The following is a 27,217-nucleotide window of genomic DNA, read 5'->3' as shown; positions in this document are numbered from 1 at the left end:
TTGAAGAGGACTCATGAAGACTTCTAGCATCATTTGCAGTGTTGGCTTTACAAATATACAAGCAGGGAATAAGCAGAATCAAACAGTGGTCATCCCTGTAATGTTGCAAGTCCATTAGACTCTGACATGGGGCAAAGACAGGGCATTATAAATGGCATGTCTCTAGAAGCTGAAACCTATTAGTTTTGTGAGCAAGCAATCATACTTGCAGACGAAGCCTGTGTTGACCTCCTGATGACCAATCACAAGACAAAGCAAACTAATTTGCAAACTGCAGGAAGTCTAGAAAGCTCCCCCTGATGCTTTAAAGGAATTCCTTGTTTTAATGGCATGCTATGCATCACATATAGTAGTTTGACGCAGACAGCCTTCGCTACCCAGTGCTTCATGTCTAGCCAGCCCTCAGATCACTCTTTCCCTCCCTTTTTCTGCCTCTTTTTCTTTCTCTGAAGCCAAAAGTATCCAACCAATTGCTGTTTCACTTAGAGAGCCTGCCGAGCGCTCCTCTTGGAGCTAGCCTTTGCAAACAAATTGCAAAGTTGCAATATACCGTTGGCTCAGAAAACATCCAGAGCCGTCTGTTAAAAGTTTTTTTTTTTTTTTTGGCTAAATGCAGGAGTCACTCCAGGTAAAACCACAACGTTTGGGCATGGGTCGGGATTTTGATTCGTTACCAAGAATTTGCAACACTAGGAGCATGGTGTGGGTGATCCAGCCTCAGAGCTGTAATACGTCTTTGTAACATCAGCTCCTGAAGTTGTATGCATCCGGTCCTGACTTGTTTTTTTTTAACACGGGGAACACTGGCTTTAAAGAGAAACCTCAAATGCTCAGAAGATAAATAGCGCTGGATGCATCTTCCATTCCTCCGCAGAAGGAAAGAAAAAAAAAAGTAGAGCTGAAAAGTTTGCAATAAAGTTGTTCTGTTAGAAAACGGCGGGGCAATGGCTTGCCAACAGCTGTGGTTTTAGCAGAGCGGCCAGAGAGCTTTCTTCCTTGGTTTCACGCAAAAGGTTTGGGAGTCAGGCCAAGTTATTGTCAATGTTGCTAATCCTGCTGCTGCTGGGCCAACAATGCCGGCTCAGATCAGAATGGCAGGTGAGTGGCAGATCAGTCGAAGGCCTGTGACAGTGTGAGGATCCACAGCACAAAAGGAGAACAGGACTCGCCGAGGCCCTGAAGGAAACCTGTCCAGCCTGTGCTGCTTACGTTCTGTGATCTGAATCGGATTGGGTGTAACAGGCATGAAGGAGGCAAGGGAGGTATGACAGCCAGGCAGCGTAAAACCTAGTGCAGAGTAATGGCCAAGGAGCTGGTGGAAATAAAAATGCTGAGATGCGTTTGGGGTGCCAATTCCGTCCCTCAGTCCTTCATCAGCAAGAGGCCTTGTTTATCGGTTTGGTTCCTTTGTTGAATTTGCATGTGGTTTTTCCTCTGGTGAGCTGAGGGTGGTGTACACGCCTCTCCTTCTTGACACGTCACCTGCCCAACAACCCAGCGAGGTAGGAGAGGCTAAGAGAATGTGACTGGTTTAGTGCTGCCTGGTGAATTTCACGGGGGAATTGGGATCTGAATTCTGATCTCCTGAGTCCTAGTCTAGTACTCTAACTCAGTGGTCCCCAACCTTGGGCCTCCAGATGTTCTTGGACTACAACTCCCAGAAGCCTTCACCACCAACTCTGCTGGCCAGGATTTCTGGGAGTTGAAGTCCAAGAACATCTGGAGGCCCAAGGTTGGGGACCATTGCTCTAACTGATGCATGACAGTAGATTTGTCCTAAAGAGTTGAGCAGAACTTGAAGTGTTACCTTTTGCAAAGTAAATTCTTACATAGCTGGCTTCGATAGCTTTGTGGGTTGGAGCACTTGGCTGCACATTCCCCACTGGGGCTCCTGGGAGGAGAACCGTCCTGTGCCGCCTTGGGCAAGGTGCAGAATCCCACAGGCATGTCTACCTCATACCTAGAAAACCTAGAAAAGGTAGCCATAGGTTGAAATTGACTTACTGGCACTTAACTACTTAATTAATTCTTACATAACTTGATGCAAAGCCTGAAAAAGCAAAGCCTTGCTCATATAATTCTTAAGATCATCTTAACAGAGCTTTCAAGTCGTGAGAGTAGTTTTACCAGTGCCACCTGCTAGCAGGTTTCCATGGTCAAATGGGGATTTGAATCCAGGTCTTCTGAGTCTTAGTGTGTCACCCCATCTACTGTGCCATTCTTGGGGAGAATTACCGCAAACAAATACACTGGCAATGTTAAGGACTAGAAACATTTTTAAAGAGATGGCTGATATTATCTGGATGCAATTTCTGTAACTAGTACCAGGGCCCATGCTTATAATATGCCAGGTTCTTCCTAAGAAGATGACAGTTTATCACAGTTTCTAGCTCAGCGTCCTAATTGTGCAGCTATGAATTTGAAATATTTGCTTCGTTCGTTCGTTTAGTCGTTTAGTCGTGTCCGACTCTTCGTGACCCCATGGACCAGAGCATGCCAGGCCCTCCTGTCTTCCACTGCCTCCCGGAGTTTGATCAAATTCATGTTGGTCGCTTCGATGACACTGTCCAACCATCTCATCCTCTGTCGTCCACTTCTCCTCTTGCCCTCACACTTTCCCAACATCAGGGTCTTTTCCAGGGAGTCCTCTCTTCTCATTATATGGCCAAAGTACAGTGGGGTCTTGACTTAAGAACGGCTTGAGTTAAGAACATTTTGACTTAAGAACAGCTCTCATAGGAAAATATTGACTTGACTTAAGTACTTAGATTTGAGTTAAGAACTGAAAAAAACCATGTGGGAGGCAGGGAAAGTGCAAAATGTGAACTTTCAGTTAACTGTTGGCCAGTGAAAAGGGTGCCTGTCTGCTTCCTCACTCCTCCCAGCATTTAGAGAGTGGATTGGGAGTCAGTCCTCGGACTGCCTGGTACTGAACTGCCTGGACTGTATTTTCCCTGCCTTCCCTGAACCTTTCTTGACCTAAGAAAAAAAGAAACAAAATATCCCCCTCTAGTGGTCGAAGGCGGAATAGCAGCTTCCCATTAGTTTCTATGGACGGAAAAGAGCAGATACGGATCAAATGGTTTTCAATGCATTCCTATGGGAAATGCAGAGTTGACTTGAGAACTTTTTGACTTGAGAACCGCCTTCCAATACGGATTAAGTTCTCAAGTCAAGACCCCACTGTACTGGAGCCTCAGCTTCAGGATCTGTCCTTCCAGTGAGCACTCAGGGTTGATTTCCTTTAGAATTGATAGGTTTGTTCTCCTTGCAGTCCAGGGGACTCTCAAGAGCCTCCTCCAGCACCACAATTCAAAGGCATCAATTCTTCGGCGGTCAGCTTTCTTTATGGTCCAGCTCTCACTTCCATACATCACAACAGGAAAAACCATAGCTTTGACTATTCGGACTTTAGGTGGCAAGGTGATGTCTCTGCTTTTTATTTGCTTGCTCTCAGTTAAACTTTGTTTGTCTTCTGATGTTTGCAGGGCTGAATCTCGAATATGGACCTTGATGCTGCTGCTCGGGACCTGCTTGCTCTACTGCACAAGAGTCACGATGCCCATCTGTGTCGTTGCCATGAGCGCTCGCTTTGACTGGGACAAGAAACAGTCCGGCATCGTGCTGAGCAGCTTTTTCTGGGGCTACTGCTTAACTCAGATCGTTGGAGGCCACCTGAGCGATCGGTATGGACAATAACTGAATTTCCTTGCATCTCATAACCACTAGAACGAACAGCACTATTCATTGCGATTCAAAATTCAATTGATTATGATTTCTTTTGCTTTGCAAGTTTTGATTGCAAAGCACTGATAATTTTGAGCACAAAGCATAATTTATAAATTTAAGTGTTCTCGTTTTTATTTGCACCTCTTTGGGTAGAGCTTTAGCTATGAGGTAATGACACTGGATTCCCGGTGTGGTATAGTGGATAGAATGACAGACTAGGAATCTGGAGAACAGGGTTCGAATCCCCACTTGGCTATGGAAACTCAGTGGGGGAGTGGAGCTGGCAAAACCATCCCTTGAATATCTCACTTACCTTGAAAGCCCTATTAGGGTTGCTATGAGTGAGTTCCAACTTAATGGTAAAGAACATGAACACACACACACACACACCCTTCAGATATCTGATATTAACTCACATTTCATGTCACCTTTTTAAAAAAACTAAATCCTACTGCACATCCAGTCAGGTCAAGTTCAAGTTTATTGTATTAGCTAAAAGCCGTAACAATTGTTTAAAATACAAATATGATCAAATAAAATCATGATAAAATCACAGACATATAAAATAACAAGAAACCCTTCATTACACATCATCTACATATGGTAAAAATGACACCAAATGTTAACTAGGAGATGCTATCAAATACTGGCTGAGTATCAAATCTTAAAATCAAGGATTTGATTTTGTGTGATTTGGCAACATTTCAATTATTTATATATTTATTTCATGGCCAACATACCGTTACTTAGTGTAGGGAATTGCACTTGAACAGTGTCATTGAATCAATGGGGATATAGAGAATCAACTCCTCCAAAAGTTCCATGGATTCAAATAGGCCTACTCTAATTTTGAGTTGTTACGCTAAAGTAAACTGGAATTATAGTAGGCCTGTTTGAATCAATGGAAATTATGGAGGAATTGACTCACCAAATCCCTATTCATTCAATAAGCCTAATCTGGTGTGATTTACTACACTGTTGTTGCTACCTGCCACCAAATTGCTTCTGAACTATGACAACTGTGACCTTCAAAATGTCCTCTCCTTAACAGCTTTGCTGAACTCTTGCAAATTCAAGGTTGTAGTTTCCTTTACAGAGCCAATCCATCTCATATTTGGCTGCTTTTAGCTTTTCCTAGCATTATCGCCTTTTCCAGAGGCGATATCTGGACTCAATCTGCATCTTGCCTTCTCATGATGTGGCCAGTGTATGACAGCTTCAGTTTTGTCCCTTATTTTGCTTCCTGAAAAAGTTTGGGCTTGATTTGACATAGAATCCACTTGTTTGTCTTTCAGCTGATACAGGGTATCCACAAAAACTTTCCCCAAGCACCATGTTTCGTACAAACTATGCTAAGCAAAAAGATTTTGACCACTAAGTTTTTTAAAAAAAATGATAATTAAACATTTATATGCAGTATAAGGTAAAGGTAAAGGGTCCCCTTGACATTTTAGTCAGTTGTGTACGACTCTAGGGGGCGGTGCTCATCCCCATTTCCAAACCATAGAGCCAGCGTTTGTCCGAAGACAGTTTCCGTTGTCACGTGGCCAGCACGACTTAGATTCGGAACGCTGTTTACCTTCCCATCGAGATGGTACCTATTTATCTACTCGCATTTACATGCTTTCAAACTGCTAGGTTGGCAAGGAGCTGGGACAAAGTGACGGGAGCTCCCTCTGTCGCGTGGATTCGATCTTACAACTGCTGGTCTTCTGATCCTGCAGCACACAAAGGCTTCTGCGGTTTAGCCCGCAGCGCCACCACGTCCCTATATGAAGTATATTGTTATAAAAATAATTCTTCAACCATGAAGAATTTTCAGTATTAAAAAAAATTCTGAAGATGTGAATCTGCCATTTATGAAAAACAATAAATGCCCATTAGGATAATGATGACATAACAATACAAATGGCCAGAATCCTCTTGATGATTTTACTTTACGTAAGATAAATCATATAAGCCTTTATCACAAATGGCCAGTGATTAATATGCTGGTTACATTCATCGATTCAGGCCCAGCAATGCGACTAGCATCTTGTTAATTAGCAGCAATTTGCTATCAAAACGTATGCAGTTTTCCTCACGTAAGGGTAAATCAACAAGGGGATTCTGTCCACCATACTGTTCATAATAATAATAGTGTGCCATCAAGTCGGTTGTGACTTTCGGTGACCTTTTTCAGGGTTTTCCAGGTAGAGGAAATTCAGAAGTGTCTTACTGTTCTTCTGGAGCTTGCCCAAGGCTACACAGGCTGGCTGTACTTGCAGGACACCCAGCAGGGAATCCAGTCTCCAACCTCTGGCTCTGCAACCAGTTACCTAAGTCACTGAGCTATCCAGTCAACCTATACTGTTTACCCAATAACCATTAAAGTTCATGCAAGACATTTTTTAAAAAATTAAAAGAGTAATACATTTGTTTTGCAGGATTTATATATTTTAACCAGTCAGCATTTGACAACATGGATTTGTTGATCTGTTGCAATTAGGCGGTGTTAAACCCTCAGGCCAAAATCTGTTTGGGGAAAAACTGTTAGTGCAATCACACACCACAGTGTCTCCTGTCAGTTGTGGAAACCATCACATGCCTGTATTCTCAACCAGTGTGTATCTGGTCATGAAAAAGAGTAGCTGCCAGAGTTGACGAAACCCTTACACACTTGACACACACAGCTGTGTGAGTGTATAGGATTTGGGCCCCGAAATATTTCTCCCTTTGTCTTTCCAGCCCCGAGACAGAAAAATGGACTTCCTAACAAAGCATGCCTCAAAGTCCTACCTTTTCTCAGTAGGTGAGGTCTCGGTAGATAGGGCCAGAATTTAAAGCATTTGGCATTATAATTGCTGAAACTTTTAAGAATTGGCTTCCCCAAAGTGTAATCTTTTGATGATGACAAAACTTGCCTGGGGTCACGGAAACTTCAACATCATTATACCGTGGCACGCCAGACGGTGACTAAAACATGAAAATTCCTTTGAGAATGCGAAACTCCAGTATCAAACATCAGTTACCTGATGCAGTTCTTTTTACTGTAGGAATAATTAAATAGTTATTTAATACAGTTTAGTGAGAACAGAAGGACTTTTTTTGGTTTTGTTTTATCTCTTATTTAATATTTATTGCCTTTCCTTTGGACAGTCAATTTGCGACTGGGATGGTATTGACATGAAAGGGCGCAGCACTGGCCTGCATGCTTCCACAATGCTTCATCGGCACACCAGGCATGGATGTGTTGCAGAGGAAAGCCACTCAATTAAACTTCTATGCACATTGGCTTTCCCTGCATTCTGGAATCCTCGTCATTTCAGCTTCCAGGACTCACAGAAAGTCTTTGTAGATAGAGGTGCTCTTTGTGAAGGCCACACCTAATGGTTGGAACAATAGCGCTGCAAAACCTTGGAGGGTGGATCCAGTGGGACACCTTTCTTCTCTGCCTCAGGCACATTAAGGTACCACATGCTGGCTGAATAGCTCAGTGGTTTAGATATCTGGCTGCAGAGTCAAGAGGTTGGGAGTTCGATTCCCCACTGTGCCTTCAAGGAGAAGAGCCAGCCTGTGTGGCCTTGGGCAAGCTGCAGAAGAAAGCCCCAGAAGAAGGCAATGTGTTGCTATAAGTCAGAATTGACTTGACGGCATGTGATCATTATAATGCAATGCACACACACATGGAGATGACATTGTACCACCTGATCATTCAGTGAGCAACTGGCAGCACCGTTTGTTCGCACTGCAACAAACGAAGTCACGTAAAGCCAACAGAGAAGCTTAGCTCATCTGCAGTATTGGATCACCGGTGATATGGTTGCAGAATGGTTAACGTTTTTGTGGCCTGTGGATTAATTCTCATTTTAGGACATTTTGCCATCCATCAGAAGCAGATCCACGGGTGGGTAAGAGGTGGCAGTACCAGATCATAGGCGCACACTGTCTGTTCCTCAGTGGTTTCCAACCTTTTTTCACGTGCGCACCCCTTGACAGCCCATTTCCATAAACTGTACCCTTCATGATAGCAAAATGTTCATTGTTAGTATGGTTGCTGTTATTTCAAATGTATATGTTGTAACGAAACAAATAGCGCAATAATGGGATTAAAAAGCAATGAAATAATAAGGTGAACAGGCCGTGTGTGTATATTTACATTCAAAATGAAAGTTACAATGAATTCAAATAAATACATCTCAGAAGAAGTCACTCATGGGATTGACTGAGGTGCCCTCTTATGTATACACTGGTACCAGTGCGACAGCACTCAAATGTTCATGAAGCAGAGAAGAATGAAAGCCAAGCTTGTGATGGGTGCACTGATGAGCATGCGTGCCGTAATGGTGCGTTCGCAACACATTTAGGGAGAGACTCTACACCAGTCGCCCAAATGACATAGTAAAGGTAAAGGTTCCCCTTGACATTTAGTCCAGTCGTGTCCGACTCTAGGGGGCGGTGCTCATCCCCATCTCCGAGCCATAGAGCCAGCGTTTTGTCCATAGACCATTTCTGTGGTCACGTGGCCAGCACGACTAGACACGGAACGCCGTGACCTTCTCACCGAGGTGGTACCTATTTATCTACTCGCATTTTTACATGCTTTCGAATGGCTAGGTTGGCAGGAGCGTAGTGAGGGTACCTCGAAGTTAAATAATGATGAAAAACCACTCCGGTACTCGTCATAAGGTTTAATATTTCACAGCTTTTGACTTGTATCTTATCTTACACCATTGACGTATGTGCCAATTCCCACCATTATTCAGTTTCCCCCCCATATACTCCTAAATATCCTGGTACAAACTCCTGGGGGTATACGTGCTCTATGGAATGTGTGAACTGATCCAATACATGTCCATGATGCAGACCTAAGAGACCTTGCCCTTTCATAGACAGTGGCGGATACAACCTATGCGCCACTTCCAGACCCTGTTGATTTAAAGGCATTGCTTTTGATGCTGAACACTAACCCAGGAGGGCACTTAAACCCCTTTGCGGTCAACACCCTGATTCTCTTCTGTTTTCTAGGATAGGAGGAGAGAAAGTTCTCCTTCTCTCTGCCTCAGCCTGGGGATCTATCAGTGCCCTCACCCCTCTGCTCATCTATGTTGGCTCTGCTCACCTCGCCCTGATGACTTTTTCTCGGTTCCTCATGGGGCTGTTGCAAGGTAAGACAGTCGGCCTTTGAGAGTTGAATCTGCCCAGGAGATGGTGGGGGAGGTGGGGGAGACATTGGGTGAAACCCATAGCCGCAAAGGAGGACTTTTAATAACTCCTGTAGCAAGAGAAGATTTCTCTTTTGGGACTCCTTCCTTCTTTCCAGCCCCATTAAATCTATCCCCCAAAAGCCAGAATTTGGATTGACAATCTATTCCTGATCTATTGACGCTGGACACAATTGTTTGGGTCCACAGGTGTATGAACGGAAGTCCAAGCAAATATGTGTTCTGGTGCAATCTTGATTTGCTTGGTAGGGTTTTGTTTGCAAGACCAAATGGTAGGTAGGTCTCCATGAGGTAGAGAGTCCCTCAGGTAGGGCATCTTAGAGGCAGTCACTGAAAAGGCCCTGTTCCCAGTCACAAATAAACATACAACTGGGAATGTTATGTAGAAGGGCTTCTAATGAAGATTGTGGCAACCAGGATTCTGTGGGAGGCACTAACCTTTCCAATTTCTTAGTTTAAAACCTTGTGATGTCTGAAAGCCAGCACTTTGATTTACACAATGAAAAAACAAAGCTGGAATCCATAAGGGAGTTACATGTTACACATACACAGCCCCTCTTAACAGTATGGATGGCACATTCTGGACAAACGCTTCTGCACAGTCTTCATGGGCAGCCTAATCTAGAGTAGACGTTAGTAGTCTAGTTGTAAAGTTATCAAGGTATATGTCATCCTGGCCAGATTTTCAGTCTTGAGAAATGGGCAGGCACAGCTGATTTGCCAGACTCTGCTGGCCAAAGCCCAGAGGCCAAATCCCTGAGCTCTCAACTTGTGAAGGTCAACGCATCTCAGGTCAAGAGGTTCTGCTATCCATTGAGGCTACCCACATGAGTAGGGAAACTGGAAAATCAGGATTGCCACTGACACAGAATGACTTGGGTCAGTCTACTCTGTATGGCCATCCTTCACATGTAGGAGGAGGATGTTACTATAGCCAGAGAGGCACAGGGTGAGTACTCTGTGTGTCCCTGGGTGTGGAGTAAGCACCAGGCAGGCTCTTTAGCTGTTTACACAAAAAGCTTGAGATGCTAGAGAGTGCATGGCCTCTTCCAGCCTCTTCCAGCCAATGGCCAGGTGGTTGTGATGTCACAGAATGTTCACAACAGCCCAACTGCAGAGGAGAAAGTTGTCACCAAAGAAACTTTGATAAAGGGTGCATTATACCTGTGGAAACAAAAGTCCAGTTTCCTTATGAGGAAAAGGTTATGTGACAATCCATGGTGATGTGGATCGTTTACTGCAACTGCCCCAAACTAATTATGGGTTATAAAGGAGTCTCTTTTTGTCTTCCTCCCCACCTTTTGATCAGGGGTTTACTTTCCTGCTTTGGCCAGCCTGTTTTCCCGGAAGGTGCGGGAGAATGAAAGGGCCTTCACGTACAGCACTGTTGGTACTGGATCTCAGTTTGGGTGAGTTGGTTTGAGCGGAGAATGAGGACATGAGAATGCATCAGATAAGTTCTACTCTTTCCCTCTTCTCTATTTTTTAAAAACTAGTTTCAACTGAATAATGGGCAGAATCTTGGCTGGTTTTATGGTGATGCTTAACAGGTGATGTTAAGAATTTAACTGTCCATTGCCAGCTTGGTTTTGTTTATTGCTGGACATGGGGACAAACCAATTCATCCCAGTTCATCCCAGTTTGTAAAGGTGGCAGTACAGGTGCTGCTGCTCCTCTCCCTTGCCTCCTCAGCTGATCAGCCCCTCACCAGGCCCAGCTTGCTTGCTTTCCCCACCTCCTCAGCTAATCTCCCAGTCACAAGCAAGAGCACAGACTCCTCTGCACCGCCTTTTTGTCTGATTGGCAGATCAGCCAAGTGGGCGGGGCCAGAGAAGCCTGAGCTGCTGCCAGGACTGGAAGATCAGTTGAGATGATGATGGAAGCCACTGGAAAGTGGCTGATTCAGTCAGAGCAGGTGCAAGAAGGGAACAGCAGCACCTGTGCTGCCTCCTTTACGAACTGGGACAAACTGGTTAGTTCCCATCTCTACTTATTGCCAGATACGTTTTGGACTGCAACTCCCAGAATCCCTCGGCCAACTTGGTCATCGTTCGTCGTTTAGTCATTTAGTCGTGTCCGACTCTTCGTCACCCCATGGACCAGAGCACGCCAGGCCCTCCTATCTTCTACTGCCTCCCGGAGTTGTGTCAAATTCATGTTCGTTGCTTCGCAGACACTGTCCAGCCATCTCATCCTCGGTCGTCCCCTTCTCCTCTTGCTGTCACACTTTCCTAACATCAAGGTTTTTTCCAAGGACTCTTTTCTTCTCATGAGATGGCGAAAGTACTGGAGCCTCAGCTTCAGGATCTGTCCTTCCAGTGAGCACTCAAGGTTGATTTCCTTTAGAACTGATAGGTTTGTTCTCCTTGCAACCCAGGGGATTCTCAAGAGCCTTCTCCAGCACCACAATTCAAAGGCATCAATTCTTCGGCGGTCTGCTTTCTTTATGGTCCAGCTCTCACTTCCATACATCACGACAGGAAAAACCATAGCTTTGACTATTTGGACTTTTGTTGGCAAGGTGATGTCTCTGCTTTTTAAGATGCTGTCAAGATTTGTCATCACTTTCCTCCCAAGAAGCCCAACTTGGTCACTGACCACTAAATATACTTCTTAGGGAATTCTGGGGATTTTGATGCTTCCTCTGTGTTACAGCTTCTCTTTGCTGTGTGAGAAGAACTTCCTTTAGAGCAGGGGCCAATGGCAGCTGTGAATGGGACCATGGTGTGTGGAATGAGGGGAACTGACCCTTTTGCTGCCACACTGTAGTCAAGACACAAATTAGGCTTGCCTTCTGCAGTTGTCCCAGAAGAGCTTTAACTGGCCAGAATCCTGTTGTGGATTTATGCCAGTGTAGCTATGATTGAGTAAATCATGGCGGTGAACTTCTCATTAATCAGTTGTGGCTTGCATTCCTAGCCACGAGCCAGTTGTCCAACTTGGCACACGACTAGGAAAGCAAGTGGGAGCTCATTTGTTGACAGCAATTGGCTGGCTACCAAACGAATAAAACCCAGCATTTATGCAATTATGCTGAACGCTGGCATAAATTCTGGCCAGCGTTCAGCATATAATCTGGTAATTAAATTGGGCACCCTCTGGCTATACCAGCAGAAGCCCTGCCACCAACCCTTGTGAGCCGTCCAGTGGCGTAGCGTGGGTGGCAAGCATCCCCTCTCCCCAGAAGGGTCACGGTTTCAATGCAGATTGTCTCCAAGTGCCATTTAGGGAACACAAGCCAAGCATCAAAGCAACATCGCCACTCTGAACCACAAAGGTAGATTGTGATGGAGAAAAGTTTGGTGCTGCAGATAGATAGAGGTTTCCTCGGGCCTGATACAGCCAACAAGCTGCCCACTTTCCTGTCTATGTTAGGAAGCCAGCCGACACAATTCTAAGCAGCTGCAGAGTCATGGGGTCTGTCCAGGTTAATTCCTCTTCTCTCTCTTGAGTTGTTTGTTACGAGTAAAGAATGGGAAACAAGCATGCCCTCTTAATTCTCTTTCAGAACACTGGTCATGGGAGCAGCAGGATCGCTTCTCTTGGACTGGTACGGATGGCAAAGCGTCTTCTACTTCTCCGGCGTGTTAACCTTGCTGTGGGTGTACTGCATGTGCAAATATCTCCTGAACGAACAAGGTAGACGTGCCTCTCCACTCATTGTGCCACCCCTCTCTGATTGTTCAGGTTCACCAAGGCCTATAACCAGAAATGTGTGAGGCGTCTGTCAATTGTGTGCCTGTCATTTAGGGGATAGGCCAACTCCATTGACAGTGCACGCGTTCATCTCAAAGAGACAAGGCCTCTGGACACACCGGCTCCAACAGAAGACAGTGGCAGAGGAGAGGGATGTTATGAAAAATCTGAATTATGTATAAACCCCCTGCTATATGCCAGACACAAGCAGACACAACAAATTAATGGGGTCCCGATGGGTCATTTTTTTGCATCCCCCCAAAAAGCTGGTGCCGTTTCCCCAAAAATAAGACCTAAACTGAAAATAAGCCCTAGTAGGATTTTTCAGGATGCTCGTCATATAAGCCCTACCCCGAAAATAAGCCCCAGTGAAGGGAAACCCCACTCTCCACCCTTGTGCAGCCACCAGAAGATGACAGGACTGTCTTTGAATCAAGGTAAGTGGTTGTACATGAAAAAAATAAAACATCCCCTGAAAATAAGCCCTAATGTGTTTTTGGGAGCAAAAATTAATATAAGACCCTCTCTTATTTTCGAGGAAACATGGTATTTGGATAATGCGTTGGATTTATTTTTAAATATTTTAAATCTGTTTTTATATGTTTTAAATGGGTTCTTCAATGTTTTTAATTTGTTAAATTGTAAGCTGCTCAGAGAGTGCCTTAAGCACTATAGGACAACACATAAGCAGCACGCTTTAATACGATAGTCCATCTTCCAATAATGGAAGGGCTGTCATGGGAGCAACCTTGCCTTCTGTGGCTCCAGAGGGCAGATTCTAACTCAGTGGATTCAAATGACCAGAAAGGAGGACTAACTCAATGTTAGGAAGAACTTCTCAACAGTAAGAGCTATTTGATGGTGGAATAGATTGTGTTGAGTGATGGCAGGTTCTGGTTCTCTAGAGGTTTTTAAACAGAATTTGGCTTGACATCTGTGAAGCTGATTTCAGCTGGAGGTTTCCTACATCAGCAGAGAGTTGGGTTTGATCACTCTGGAGGAGGGAGGTCCCTTTCCACTCTAAATTTCTGTATTTCTCTCCTTTGTATAGTTTGCGGTTGGCAAGGGGTTAATAGGAAAAGTGGTTTGCTATGGCTTCTTAGCTGTAGATGCTCACCAAATATTAGAAAAGGCAGCTTTGGGGGCTGATTGGAGGATTTTGTGGGATCTGTAGCTTTCCTAAACTCCGGTGCATCTGTCTTATATTATCACGTAAGCGCGGCCTTAGATTTGTTCTCTTTTCCTTCCTGCAGAAATCATAATCCCATTAGAAGATTTAGCCAAAGGCCTCTCCTTATCCAAACAGACCAAAGTGCCTTGGAAACAAATATTTAAAAGGCCTCCAGTTTGGTGAGTCATTGTCGTGCAGTCATCTGCTGTGTGAAGAGCCCACAGTTGTGCATGTACCGTTTGTATGAGTGTAGGCTTCCCTATACAAAAATCTTAGTGAATGCTGCAGAGTTTTGAACTTCTGGTAGAATTCCTCTAGCTGTGCAGCAGTGGTGCAGGTAGAATAGCTTCAAGTTCCCCGCCTAAGTCCAGCCCTTTTTCTCATTAACTGGCACCTACGGTCTCCATAACTCACTCTGAGATATCAATAGGAGAAAGAATAAAAGTCTTTCGTTTGCTTACAGTTGAACGGAGCAAAGAGCAGGCTGACCAACACGACTGCTTTCAATGAGAGTCTGCTTTCAACAGACATTTGGGGGGGGGGGGAAGGGAGAACCCTTAGAGGAGAGAAGCGGGGCTCTCTTTGAACTCAGAAGCAGGGGAAGAACGATTGGTTTATGCAGAATACATGGACTGTTGCTCCATTCCAGAAAGGTCCCTCCCAACTGAGCCTGCTCAAGGCAGCACGTGAAGTTGGAAAAACTAGAATACTGAACACACAGAGGCGAAATGAGGATGGTTGAACAGGCACCCCCTTGCTTTGTTCCCCATGCATTTGAGTTTGTACAAAGAGGGGAAGACACACATGGAAGGAATGGTGTAAAATGAGCAGCAGGGGCTCTGCCTATGAACTGCTTGGTATTCTTCCTTTTCCAGTCTTAACTACAGTGGATGAGCGTTTGTCCCACCTCCTTAAGGCTCTGCTTCTGGTTTTCTTCCCCTCTCCTGGATACCTCTAGGGCAGTGATTGTTGCCCAGCTGTGTGCGGCAAGCACTTTCTTCACCCTCCTCTCCTGGCTCCCGACATTTTTCACAGAAACATTTCCAGACTCAAAGGTAAGGTTGGCCTGGGGGCCACGAAGGCCAGGTTGTTTTTCCTTTCCGTTTTGCCAAGTTATGTTCTCTTAGGTTTGCAACAGGAAAAGTTGGTACTTGTTTTGCAACAGTTGTGTTACCTTTGTGCCAAGGTTCTCAATATCATTCAGGAAGGAAAAATAGCTTCTCTCCACCACCACCTCCCCCGGTACCCGTGAACATGAGAAACTGTAAATGTATAAATATTTCCCTGCAAATGTGTATTTCCATCCCTGTAGAACGTTGTATAGGAGCCTCGTGCTCCAATGGTTAAACTGCAGTACTGCAGCCGATACTCTGCTCCTAACCTGAGTTCAGTCCCCATGGATTTTCCTCCTGCTAATTCCTGTTGGTAGCAGGAAGAGAGGTCATTCCTGCTCTCAGGCTTATCTCTGGTGCTTATCTTTTGAATATGTAATGCATTGTTACTTTCAGCTAAGGGCTCATATGAAAAATACCATGAAAAATCAGGCAAAGCCACCCACGTCACAAAGCATACAAGAAAAAAAAAAGCACCATATGTTCCTCATATACGATATAAAGATGAGGCTGGATGATACGCTTATTAAGGCATCAAAATATTGCAAAGAGAAGCTAGTGTTCCACTCCTAACTGGTCTTCATCAAGCTGGCCATTATAGAGTTGGGGTAGAGCAGGAAAAAAACCCCAAAGGTCCAAAATCTATGGCCAAATGTTCAGGCAAAGTTTCTCTGTTTAAAGCAAGTTCCAAAATACAGTGGACCCTTGACTTACAGACGGCTTGACTTACAGACTTTTTGAGTTACAGACTTCTCTGGCCGCAAAATTTAGGTTTGACTTGCAGACTGAGATTTGACTTACAGACCAGAAAAAAACCAAAATGGTACAAAAACGGCCTGTTACGGGATTGATCGGTTTTCAATGCACTGTAGGTCAATGGAGACTTGACCTACAGACTTTTTGACTTGAGAACCGCCTTCCAATACGGATTAAGTTCTCAAGTCAAGACCCCACTGTAGGAGCTGTAGGGGTCAGTTTGGCAGATTTTAAATTGCTGGACAGCTTAGTGGGTAGATCTCTAGAAGTTGGGGGTTCAATTCCCCACCTGGGCCTCCTTGACTTGATGATTCCTAGGGTCGCTTCCAGCTCTGCTGTTCTAAGATGAGGATGACTACATTTCACCTCTGAGGATGTATATGTCTCAGAAGTCTCGTCCCATTACCAAAGAACTCCACAGGATATGAATTGGGTTTTGCTTGTTTAATTCCTGTTTTCAGTGGTTCTTAATGTCTTGGGGGAAAAGGATTTGCTTGCATGAGGGAACTGCTTAATAAACATGAAAAAAAAGTGGGAAGGACGGACACACAGAGCCTTTGGGGAGGGGGGGGAAGCATTTTTAGAAAGACTTAACATAGTAAACATGTGCCACCTACTGACTAGACCTGCGCATGACAAACAAACTCTTCCTGTCTGTAAATTAGTTCGGATGTAGTAGGCGCCAGCCTTAGAAGGACAGCTTACTTACCTGTAACTGTGATTCTTCAGGTGGCCACCTGTGAATTCGCACATGTGGGTGTTTCTATTCTAGAGCTCAAAGTAAAGATTATTAGATCAGCTCCCACCCATTGTGTATGTCCCTGCACTTAATGGCTCTCCCTCAAACATTAGGTCTGGCCCTGGTGTCTGGTGAACATTGAGGGTTTGTTGCTGCTTTGATGGGAGTTGTAGGAAGACCGATGGAGCTAAAACTAAGTGACGGACCAGTGGTATCTAAAGCTCAGAAATATTATTTCATAGACTACAACTCACAATATCCCTCACCCAACCTGTGGCTATTTTGACCAGCCTGTTTTGGAAGGGGATCCCTTTTTTTGGTCCAAAAAGGATTTTTTTTTCAACCTCTGGGTTTTAACTCTGTATCAAGTGGCTTCCTGTGCCCAGAATCCTGCTGATGTTCACTTAAGGCTTACATAGCTTATCAAGGCTAATTGCAAGTAATTGCTGGGGTGCATCACAGTGGTGGGCTTGGTCACATGCTTGAGTGTGCAACTAAAATACAGTGTGGCACCTTATCAATTAGCTGCAGTTAGCTACGGCAGGTTACACAAACGTTACATGAACACCAGTAGGATTCCAGCCTAGATGACTTAACAGGCCAAAGCCACAATGTCAGATCATAAGGTAGTAAAGTTTTGAAGCGGAGTCACGCTGCATCATCTCGCTGGTCTGCTCTGCTCTGTGCTCTCTGCCCCTTTGTTAGCAACATCACTGTTCACATATCTCCATGTTTCTTTCTTTATTTTAGGGATGGATCTTTAATGTAGTTCCGTGGCTTGTGGCGATTCCAACCAGCTTGTTCAGTGGATTTCTTTCTGACCAATGCATCAGTCAAGGTAATTTGTCTTTTGGCTCTTTCAGTTTTGAACAATCCATGCAGAGCTGAAATTTAACAACCCCCCTTTTTTTTCTGGTATGAAGAATGGGGAAATTGCCTTTCTTTTCTTCCACTGAAGCATCATAGTCTTGACTTTAGGAAAAGATGGACTGAAGAGGCAGAAAGACTCACACTGTGTCTTTTAATGTTATCTTTTGCATCTTATCTCTACCTTTCTAGTTAATCTTGTCGTGAGCTGACTTTATCCCTACTTTGGAAAGGAAGGCGGGTTATAAGTCAGTGGAGTTATTCACAGGAATAAAACTGTTAAATTTTGGATAATTAGCTTCAGGGATTTGTGTACTATATACAATGAATGTTTGATTCCCCCCCCCCCCCCCGCAAAAAAGGATAAGGTTGATGCAAGTTGTAGCTCCTGCATCTAATTCAGTTTGTAGTTTGCCCATGAACTGATTTGTAAATTTGCTTTGTGGTCCTCTGGAACTGAACATAGCCTCATACAAATTGGTTCAAATTAGGGCAATTTGGCTAATGATTCAGGATTTGTTTGAATGCAGTACACAGTGATAAAGATCAAATACCCACCCACACTTACTAAGACCTAAAGATCCACCGATTAGAATCTATTGCAAAAACCTCCATTCATTCATTCATTCATTCATTCATTCATTCATTCATTCATTCATTCATTCATTCATATAATATAGGGTGGGAGTAATTTTGTTGCTGCTGTTAAAGGCTTCGAAAACACAAAACCTTGGTGATTTGTTGTAAATCACCCATCTTCGGATCTCCCTACCCATGCTTTAAAGCAATCTCTCTCAAAGCTTGGTAGCAACAAGGTATTTTAAGGTTTTAGGATGATGTCAGTGTGAAATCAACTCTGTAAGTTGAACCAGTCCCCCTGGAGGGTCACCTTGCCTCTGTCTTGCTGACCTTCAGGCATTTCTCTTTCAGAGGCCTTTTGAAGCTGAGAAAATCTTTAAACTTGCATCAGAAATATATTTAGGTTCTATTTAAAAAATGTTTTCAAGCTGAAAGGTCGGGCATATTTGGTCCAAGAAGGGAAGGTGAGATTCGATAAGCTTATGTTACAACAAAGTGGATTTCCGTTGAATATCAGGAGAACATTCTTGACAGGAAGAACAGTTTAACAATGCAGCCTGTTACGTAGGTAGATGATAAGCTTTCCCTTTTTGGAGGTTTTCAAGCAAAGGACTGAAAACTGTTTTCCAAAGGATGATCTAGCGCTGGATTTCCTAAATGGAGCCAATAGTAAAACTAGATAATTTATTTGTGCAAGATACACTTGCAAAATGCTCATATAAGATGCTGAGAAGTGCCCACAACTCCGTAAGTCATCTATTTCCAGCATGCCTTGATTGTCTGCTTGTCTTTCTGCTTTCAGGGTATAAACCAATTACTGTTCGCAAGGTTATGCAGGTGAGAAACAAGCTTGATTATTACAATGGGTTGGGTTGTTGGTGGGACCCCAGATCTCTGTGTGAGCAGATCTATCACTTTCACTCTTCATGTGAGAGCTAACATGGTACATCCCTGTAGTTTTCAAAATCTGGTTGTCTGGATGTTCTGAACTTCAGCTCCCAGAATCTCTGACCACTGGTCATTCCCATTGGACTTCTAGGAGCTGAAGCTCAATACCTCTTGAGGGCCAAATGCAGAGAATATCCACTGTTAACCACAGAGACGTGGTCTGAAATCTCTGCTCCTTTGTAAAGCTCATCAGGTGACCAGGGACTTGTTCCCTAGTTATACGTCTGGTATACTTTCTAAGGTGGTTGTTAATGTAAAAGTGGTGAGCGGTGGGAAGAGCATCATATTCAGTAGGACCCCATATCTGTGAGGGGTAGGTTCCAAGCCTCTTCCCCCGCCCCCCCCGTAGATGTTGAAAAATTCAGATTACCCGTATAGCAAACATTATTTTAATAGAGAACACTAAACATAGCACGCTCTCTGGCTCCCTCTAGTGGCCATGTTCTGGTAAATTAATCTTTAGAAATACATATATATTTCTAGGATTTTTCTTTTAATATTTTTAATACAGTGGTGCCTCGCTTCATGACGATAATCCGTTCCAGTGAAATTGCTGTAGAGTGAAATCGTCATGAGCGGAAAAAAAAGCCGTTGGAATGCATTGAAAACTGATCAATGCGTTCCAATAGGGGAAATACCTGCTCGTAATGCGAAGATCCTCCATAGGGCGGCCATTTTCCAGTGCCTGTCTTGCGAAATGAGGTCCGGGAAACAGTGGGTCGCCATTTTGAGAGCCGCCAATCAGCTGTTTCCAAATCATCGTGTAGCGAAAAATCGGTTCCTGAAGCAGGGAACTGATCGTCGTATAGCGAAAAAACCCATCTAAACATCGTTTTACGATCGCTATAGCAATCACAAACAAACCCTCATCAAGCGAAAAAACCATCATGCGGGGTAAGCGTCTAGCGAGGCACCACTGTATTTTGATGCTATGGATAAGTGAATCAGCAGATACTGATTCCTCAGGAACAGGGGTCCTACTGTATGCTGTTTATGTTCTCCATCCTTCACAAGACTGGGATGGTGTATTTCCAGGTCTGCTATTATTTAGTAATGATCAGATATTCTGTAAAGACTGCTGGCGCTAGACCCACAGCTAGTTAATGCTAGTTATTTTGATTTCCTCCTTCTTTGAGGTTGTCGGTTCAGGTGTCTCCAGCCTTTTCGCTTTGGGCATAGGTTACACCTCCAGCTTTTGCCGAGCCGTTGTGTTTGCATCTGCCTGTATCGGATTTCAGACCTTCAACCACAGGTAGCGTCGAGGTCCCGGGTGTGGCGTTGATGACCAATTGGGTTGGGCGGGTGGATTTGGGTGAAGGAAACCTGACCTCAGATCTCTGCCCAATCCTGAAAAGGAGTTGGACAAGTTGCCATCTTTTTGCCTGACCTTCCTCACAGGGTCGTTGAGAAGAATGTGCTATGCTGCATACCTTAGAGAAAATGTGTGACAGATTGCCCTCAGAAACCTGTGGTGCTGTAAATATTGTAGTCACAGCATATATTTTCAGAAACTGGAGCAATCTGATTATTCTTTTCTCCCCAAACAGTGGCATCTCAGTCAACGTACAGGATCTGGCCCCATCATGTGCTGGATTATTGTTTGGTAAGGGCAAACACTTCCTCTTTTCTGTTCAGTGGTGCCTCGCTTTACGACCTTAATTCGTTTCAGCAAAATCGCTGTAGAGCGAAAATGTTGTAAAGCGAAATTAAAAAGCCCATTGAAATGCATTGAAACCCGTTCAGTGCATTCCAATGGGCTGAAAACTCACCGTCCAGTGAAGATCCTCCATAGGGGCGGCCATTTTCGGTGCCTGTGCAGCGAGGAATCCATCCCTAAGCACAGCGGGGGGCATTTTCTTCAGCTGGCGGCCATTTTGAAACCCGATGATCAGCTGGTTTTGATTGTCGTAAAGCGAAAATCAGTTCCCGAAGCAGGGAACCAATCATCGCAAAGTGGAAAAACCAAATTCAAACCATCGCAAAAGCGATCGCAAAAACCTCACCATCAAGCAGATTCGTCATTAAACAGGATAATCATAAAGCAGGGCACGACTGTATTTCAAAAAAAAAAAAACCTGCTAGTGTGGAATAGACAAAATGGTCGCCTGGTTGGTTAGAGACTTGGGAAATCTAGGTTCTAGTTCCCACCGAGTCCTGAGGCCTCTCTGGTGATCTTGGGCCAGGGTTAGCCTAACTAACTAACTAACTAACCTCACTGGGTCATTTATGACAATAATGTGGGGAGGAAGAAAGCCATGTACTGTATGTAGTCTTGAGCTTATCGGAGGAAAGGTAGGATATAAAGTAAATTTAACTGATCCATAAAATAAATAACAATAATTTATGCTGGCGCAAAATAATAAGGTTGCAAAGTGCCATGCGGTAATAACAACAACAAAATAAATAAATAAAATTTAAAACGTAAACTATAACGATGAAGATGATGTGCAAAGGGTATCAGACCGAGTCCTCTGTCAAATAGGTAGGAGTTCTGCTATGAGCCTAAAGGCCTTTAACATAATAATAAAACCTTGGAGGCTTAAATTTCTTATCCTCTTGACAGCACAGAATGGTTTTCTTTTTAAAATTCATTCATTTATTTTATTGTTTCTTAAATTTATATGCAACCCTATTAGCACAGGGCAGTATTCTGAGTGGTTTACAGCAAGTTAAAACGTGTAATTATCATATATAAATAAAGCAATTAAACAAATCACAAAACCTTTAAGACGTTTGTATTATAAAAATAAAACATGGCATGCAAGGCATATAAACCCAGGACAAACCTGGGTAAAGCAAGTTTGTAAAGGTAGGTAAAGGTAAAGGTTCCCCTTGACAATTTTTGTCCAGTCGTGTCCGACTCTAGGGGGCGGCGCTCATCCCGCTCTTCAAGCCATAGAGCCAGCGTTTGTCCGAAGACAATCTTTCCGTGGTCACATGGCCAGTGTGATTTAGACACGGAACACTGTTTACCTTCCCACCGAGGTGGTCCCTATTTATCTACTCGCATTTGCATGCTTTCGAACCGCTAGGTTGGCGGGAGCTGGGACAAGCGACGGGTGCTCATTCCGTTGCGTGGATTCGATCTTACGACTGCCGGATCTTCTGACCCTGCAGCACAGGCTTCTGCGGTTTAGCCCACAGTGCCACCACGTCCCCATTCAAGTTTGTAAAGTCTTTGTAAAATCTTTGTAAAGCAGCCTTTTAAATGTGGGGAGGGGGAAGACTTGGGTGAAGCTCCACGAGAAGTCGGTTCCAAAGCGTTGGCGCCACAGCAAAGAAGGCCCTACATTTGGTGGACGATTTCCTTGCCTCCTTTGAAGAGGCTACTTGAAGGAGCGTTGCCTGGGAGGACCTTGTGGAGACGGTAGGTGACCTTGGGGAAAGACATTCCTCCAGGTAACGTGGTCCCAAGCTGTGAAGGGCTCTATAGGTGAGCACCAGAAGCCTAAAAACTGCTTAGCCACCCCAGCAGACTATAGGAGTGGGGCAAGGCTCTGTTGTTGGTTAAAGAACGTTCATAAGTGGTCCAACTGATGCTGATTGTGAGCAGATGCTTTCTGAGAGTACCGTGGGATTAAAAGCATCCTTTGGAGTCATGGTTTCCTCTCTCCTCCTCCTTAGGTGTGGCAAATACCGGTGGAGCTTTATTAGGTAAGTCATTGGTCAAGAATCGGTCCGCCTCCCTTTCAGCTTTCCGCTAGGAATGTCTGCATCACAGCCTACAGACAGATTCACCAGGCATTCCTTCCACTCACAGTAATGTGGGAGTCATGGTGCTGTGAGGACAGCTGGTGTGTCCTAACGAATGATACCAGTAAATGAACTGGGCTGAAGGGAATTATCCTTAGGTCCTTTAGGTACTGTTTTTCAGAAGGCTGCAGTGGGGTGGGACACTTTTCTGACTAACATTTGAGGGTGGAGGAGGCAGAGAAAGAATTTCATTGAAGTTTCTGTCTACACATTATCCCACAGTCTATAATTTGAGCCCCAAATAACCTCAATATCACCCTGAAAACTACAGGTCCCAGGTTCCTTTGGGAGAAAGCTGATGAGAACCAAGGCAGGGTAAATTACCACTACCCTTTGTAGCAACATACACAATGATACGTTGTTCTGATGCGCTGTCAAGTCAATTCCAACTTGTGACAACCCTATGAATGAGCAACCGCTAAAATGTTCTGTCTTGTACAGCCCAAATTAGGTCTTCCAAACTCAAGGCGGTGGTCTCCTTTACTGAGTTGATCTTTCTCATATTTGATCTTCCTCTTTTCCTGCGGCCATCAGTTTTTCCTTGCCTTATTGTTTGTTTTCCCGAGAATCTTCCCTTTGTGTGATGTGCCCAAGTATAACAGTTTTATCATTTTTGCCTCCAGAGAAAGTTCAGGCTTAATTTGGTCTAGCGCCCGCTTGTTTGTTTGCTTCGGCAGTTCATAGGGTATCCACAAAGCTCTCCTCCAGCATAATATTTTGAACAAATCTTCTCTCCCCACCCCCTTTCGGCTTTCAGCCAGATAGATAGATGCTTGTTTTCTTTTTCCTGCCAGGAGCTTGAAAAAGAAGACACTAGTTGTATTTAATTGTTTTTTTTAAAAAAATGACAGACTTCTCTCTTTTCTCCCTCTTCATGCAGGTGTCGTTTGTGTGTACTTAGCCGGACATTTGATTGAAAGTACTGGTTCCTGGGTGTCTGTTTTTAATCTCGTAGCTGCGGTGAACGCCTTCGGACTTTGTGCGTTTCTGATTTTTGGCAAAGCCCACAGAGTGGACCTGGATACTGCGTGTGTCGATCTATAAAGCCTCCTCCGGGACTGGATTAGGTCAATGGCAGGAAGGTGGTGGAATCAAAAATGCCAAAACACGGAATTTAAGCTGAAGATCAGATTTGATTGGCTGTGCAGCAAAGAGGACCCGCACACTAAACAAATCAGCTCTCGGCTTATCCGGTGCCCTACCTGACCTTTTAAACTGTATCGGTGGTGCTTTTTGTTCCGTTTTGCTCCTGAAGTGCAAGATGTTAATGTGGACCGGGTACTTTTGCTGGAGGGTGACTGTCGTTCCTTTCCCCTCAGGAATTATGTTGTTTAAATTTCAGCCAACTTTCCCACGCCCCGCTCCACAAAACAGCAACCCTATCTTATTAATTGATACTGAATTTCACAGCAAGATCAGCACAGAAACTTGAATCGTGAACTATCCATATTAAAAAAAAGAGGAGTCTTTATTATTTGTAGCCTCCATAGAGGTTATCCAGATCATGGCTTGATAATTTATGGACATGGTAGGGTTTCTGCATTCAGCACTGGAGGAAGCTATGCTTGCAAATCAAGACTGACCCCCTCCAAGGTTAACCCTGTTGGACCTGGAGAAAAGGCTGTTTGTCCACACAAATCGGTTGTTTGTCTGTCCGGAGTCTGCTTCCACCCTGGTGTGAGATTTCCCTGCTCTTCACCTCCCACAGCTCAGCTTTGCCAAGACTTATCAACAGGCCCCAAACCTTGCATCTTGGTATTCATCCGTGGTCCTTAAGCCCTCCGTGATTGAAGCTGGGTTGGGTTTTCTCAGTTGTAACTCTCAGACTTCCAGATGATGGCTGTTTGTCTGTCAATCTCTATGTATCTTTGTTTCTCCCTCCCTCTCCCTCCCTCCATGTATGTTTGTCTGTGCACATGCCAAATACCTGCTCAGTTGTAAAGCCTGGAACAATTGTTGTTGGGTCTACAGCTTCCAGAATTTCCCAACTAGCATGACTAGATGGATTCGGGGTGTTCTGGGTGCTGCTAACTTGTTCTTATGTTTATCTTCTACAAGAGTAGAAGAGTTCTACAAGTTCTTATGTTTATCTTCTACTCAAGGAAGTATTTCAATTATAGGAAAGTTTATTTTTTCTCCAGCAATCAAGGTGCAAAATGTTTATGTTGAAGGAAGAATTCCATCAGAAAACTCTTCCCCCAGAGCTAGCATGTAGAGTGGCCAACCACCCAGTATTTTAACTCCTTTGACTTAAACAACGTTGTACTCTTGGAAAATTAAGATACAGATCTGATACAGTTCTGTAAATACTGGACTCTGCAAGATTCCGTGTATAACGTGCCTGGGTTGTCCTTGAATTACCAAATCTCACTAGCTTGTTGTGGTTCCTTCCTCTAACCCTGAGAGTGTGGTTTTGTAACTTGAAGTGCTGCATGGAATTGGCTAGTTCCCATGCTGTCACTAGAAAAGGTTTCTCACTCCTAATCCAGCACAATGTCATGTTTGCATACTATTAATTCTCTGTGTGTACATGTGCACACTCATGTGCATACATTTTATTTTATTTTATTGTTCTTTGGAGACTGTGCTCTGCTGCTGTTAAGACATGAAGCACAAGAGTTGTGGTTCTTTAAAAAGTCAATAAAGAGAGGAAATGGCAATGCTACAGAGGCAACCTAAAGGAACTTCACTTGCTGTAGTATCAAGGAACAATAAAGATGCAGGATTGTATTTTAAATACAATAAGGAATCATTAACCCAATAAGGCAGCCAGGAGTGCTTGCCTGCCAGCCCTCCTTCACAGCCAAGATCTCAGCCTTAAAAAAACAACAACATTTTTTCATGATTGTGGGCTAAAGAAGTGCCTTATTCAAGATAGACTAAAAGCATTCCTACCAGAATTTTTTTTGGGGGGAGGGGAGTCTGCATGCAACAGGAAAGGTACAGCAACAGGGTGGTTCGGAACTCAGATCCTTGAGCAGATCAAGGTCCTTAGGAGAAAGACAAAGTGTCTTCCATTTTGGGAACAGTGGATCTAGCCCAGAAACGGCCGGCCTCCAAAGGTCTGCAGCTTGGTTTTCACCACCACCCTGACAAACTGGGGAAAAAGTCTTGGCTCCCCTCAAATCACCAGTAACAACAACAACAACAGTGTACCATCAAGTCAATTGACTCTTCTTTCCAGAACTTTCTATGTAGTGAGTACTCAGAAGTGGTTTGCTATTCCCTTCTTCTGGGGGCCTCCTGGCACCATGCAGCTTGCCCATGGCTACATAGGCTGGCTCTTCTAAGAAGCACGGGGGATTTGAACGCCCAACCTAAACTACTAAACAATTGAGCCGGCCACCTTCTTTAAAAGTCAACCTATCATTTTGAAGGGAAGGGAAGAGGAAGGAAGGAAGGAAAAGAAAGGTGAAAAAAAAGGGCGAGGAAGGTAGGTAGGCAGAAAGGAAAGAAAGGGAGGTAGGAAGGAAGGAAGGAAGGAAAGCAAGCAAGCAGAATTAAGTTTTTATGGCAAATCATTCACCTACAGCAGTGTTTCTCAACCTTTGGTCCCCAGATGTTCCTGGACTAAAACTCCCGGAAGCCTTCAACACTAAGTGTAGTGGCCAGGATTTCTGGGAGCTGTAGTCCAAGAACATCTGGGTTCCCTAAAGTTGGGAACCGCTGATCTAGAAGCTCCTGGGGTATTGCTTGCTATTGGACAACCATTTTTCTTCAGGCTTCAGGAAGATCTGGGGGAATCTCAGCAACTTTACCAGCAGCTCTGAGAGTATACTTTGTCCATGGCGACTCTAGTCTAATAAAGAATTCTCCCCTCTTTTTTAATGTCCAAGGCTGAAAAAAAAATTAAATCTCCACGATTGTTAGTTTTTGTCTTTGACCAGCGTCTCAAGCAAAGTGGAAGTAATAATTTAAAAAGTCGATGCTAGTCCTTAATCCACTTTCCGGGTGCCGTGGCCGATAAGACTGAAATAAGAAGCTAAATGTGAAACGAATAATTTAGACTTTCAGACTGAATTAGTATGAATGTATCTGTCAGTCTAATTGTACCAAGAATGTCAGGTGGCATGCGATGTCACCTGGATCTTGAAACCTGGCCTTACATTCGGGAATACGATTCCAAGAAAGCACAGGATCCACTCAAAGTTTCCAGGAACGACGAGCTACACAGAATATAGGCCTTTCTGTGCTTAAAAAAAGATAAAGAGTTTTAGGGCTGTTGAAGGCCCTGGTAAATGTTATGACAGATACACCACTACCACTGAAAATGACGGCCATGTGTCTATTTCCATCTTTTCCCTTAAAAAGGTAAAGGTTCCCCTTGACAATTTTTTTGTCCAGTCTGGTCCGACTCTAAGGGCAGCGCTCATCCCGCTCTTCAAGCCATAGAGCCAGCGTTTGTCCGAAGACAATCTTTCCGTGGTCACATGGCCAGTGTGATTTAGACACGGAACGCTGTTTACCTTCCTACCGAGGTGGTCCCTATTTATCTACTCGCATTTGCATGCTTTCAAACCGCTAGGTTGGCGGGAGCTGGGACAGGCGACGGGTGCTCATTCCGTTGCGTGGATTCGAACTTACAACTGCTGGTCTTCTGACCCTGCAGCACAGGCTTCTGCGGTTTAGCCCACAGCGCCACCACGTCCCTTCTTTTCCCTTG

At 44.2% G+C, this 27,217-nt stretch overlaps 1 protein-coding gene across 1 annotated transcript in view; it reads left to right on the top strand.

Moving 5' to 3' along the window:
* Window positions 1-25,219, top strand: part of SLC17A9 (solute carrier family 17 member 9) — a 36,453-nt gene extending 11,234 nt beyond the window's left edge. Inside the window, exons 2-13 of the mRNA XM_020804610.3 lie at window positions 3,489-3,686; window positions 8,737-8,876; window positions 10,243-10,342; window positions 12,442-12,572; window positions 13,883-13,979; window positions 14,759-14,855; window positions 17,158-17,245; window positions 18,656-18,690; window positions 19,938-20,053; window positions 20,349-20,404; window positions 22,426-22,455; window positions 23,435-25,219. Coding sequence (XP_020660269.2) covers window positions 3,489-3,686; window positions 8,737-8,876; window positions 10,243-10,342; window positions 12,442-12,572; window positions 13,883-13,979; window positions 14,759-14,855; window positions 17,158-17,245; window positions 18,656-18,690; window positions 19,938-20,053; window positions 20,349-20,404; window positions 22,426-22,455; window positions 23,435-23,598 — 1,252 coding nt within the window. The 3' untranslated portion in view covers window positions 23,599-25,219. The remainder of the gene's footprint in view (window positions 1-3,488; window positions 3,687-8,736; window positions 8,877-10,242; window positions 10,343-12,441; window positions 12,573-13,882; window positions 13,980-14,758; window positions 14,856-17,157; window positions 17,246-18,655; window positions 18,691-19,937; window positions 20,054-20,348; window positions 20,405-22,425; window positions 22,456-23,434) is intronic.
* The last annotated feature ends 1,998 nt before the right edge of the window (window positions 25,220-27,217 follow it).

Source organism: Pogona vitticeps, chromosome 4 (genome assembly GCF_051106095.1).
Source record: "Pogona vitticeps strain Pit_001003342236 chromosome 4, PviZW2.1, whole genome shotgun sequence".
NCBI lineage: Eukaryota > Metazoa > Chordata > Lepidosauria > Squamata > Agamidae > Pogona > Pogona vitticeps.
The sequence above is the reverse complement of the archived record's forward strand: the minus strand, read 5'-3'. Positions and strand labels throughout refer to the sequence as shown.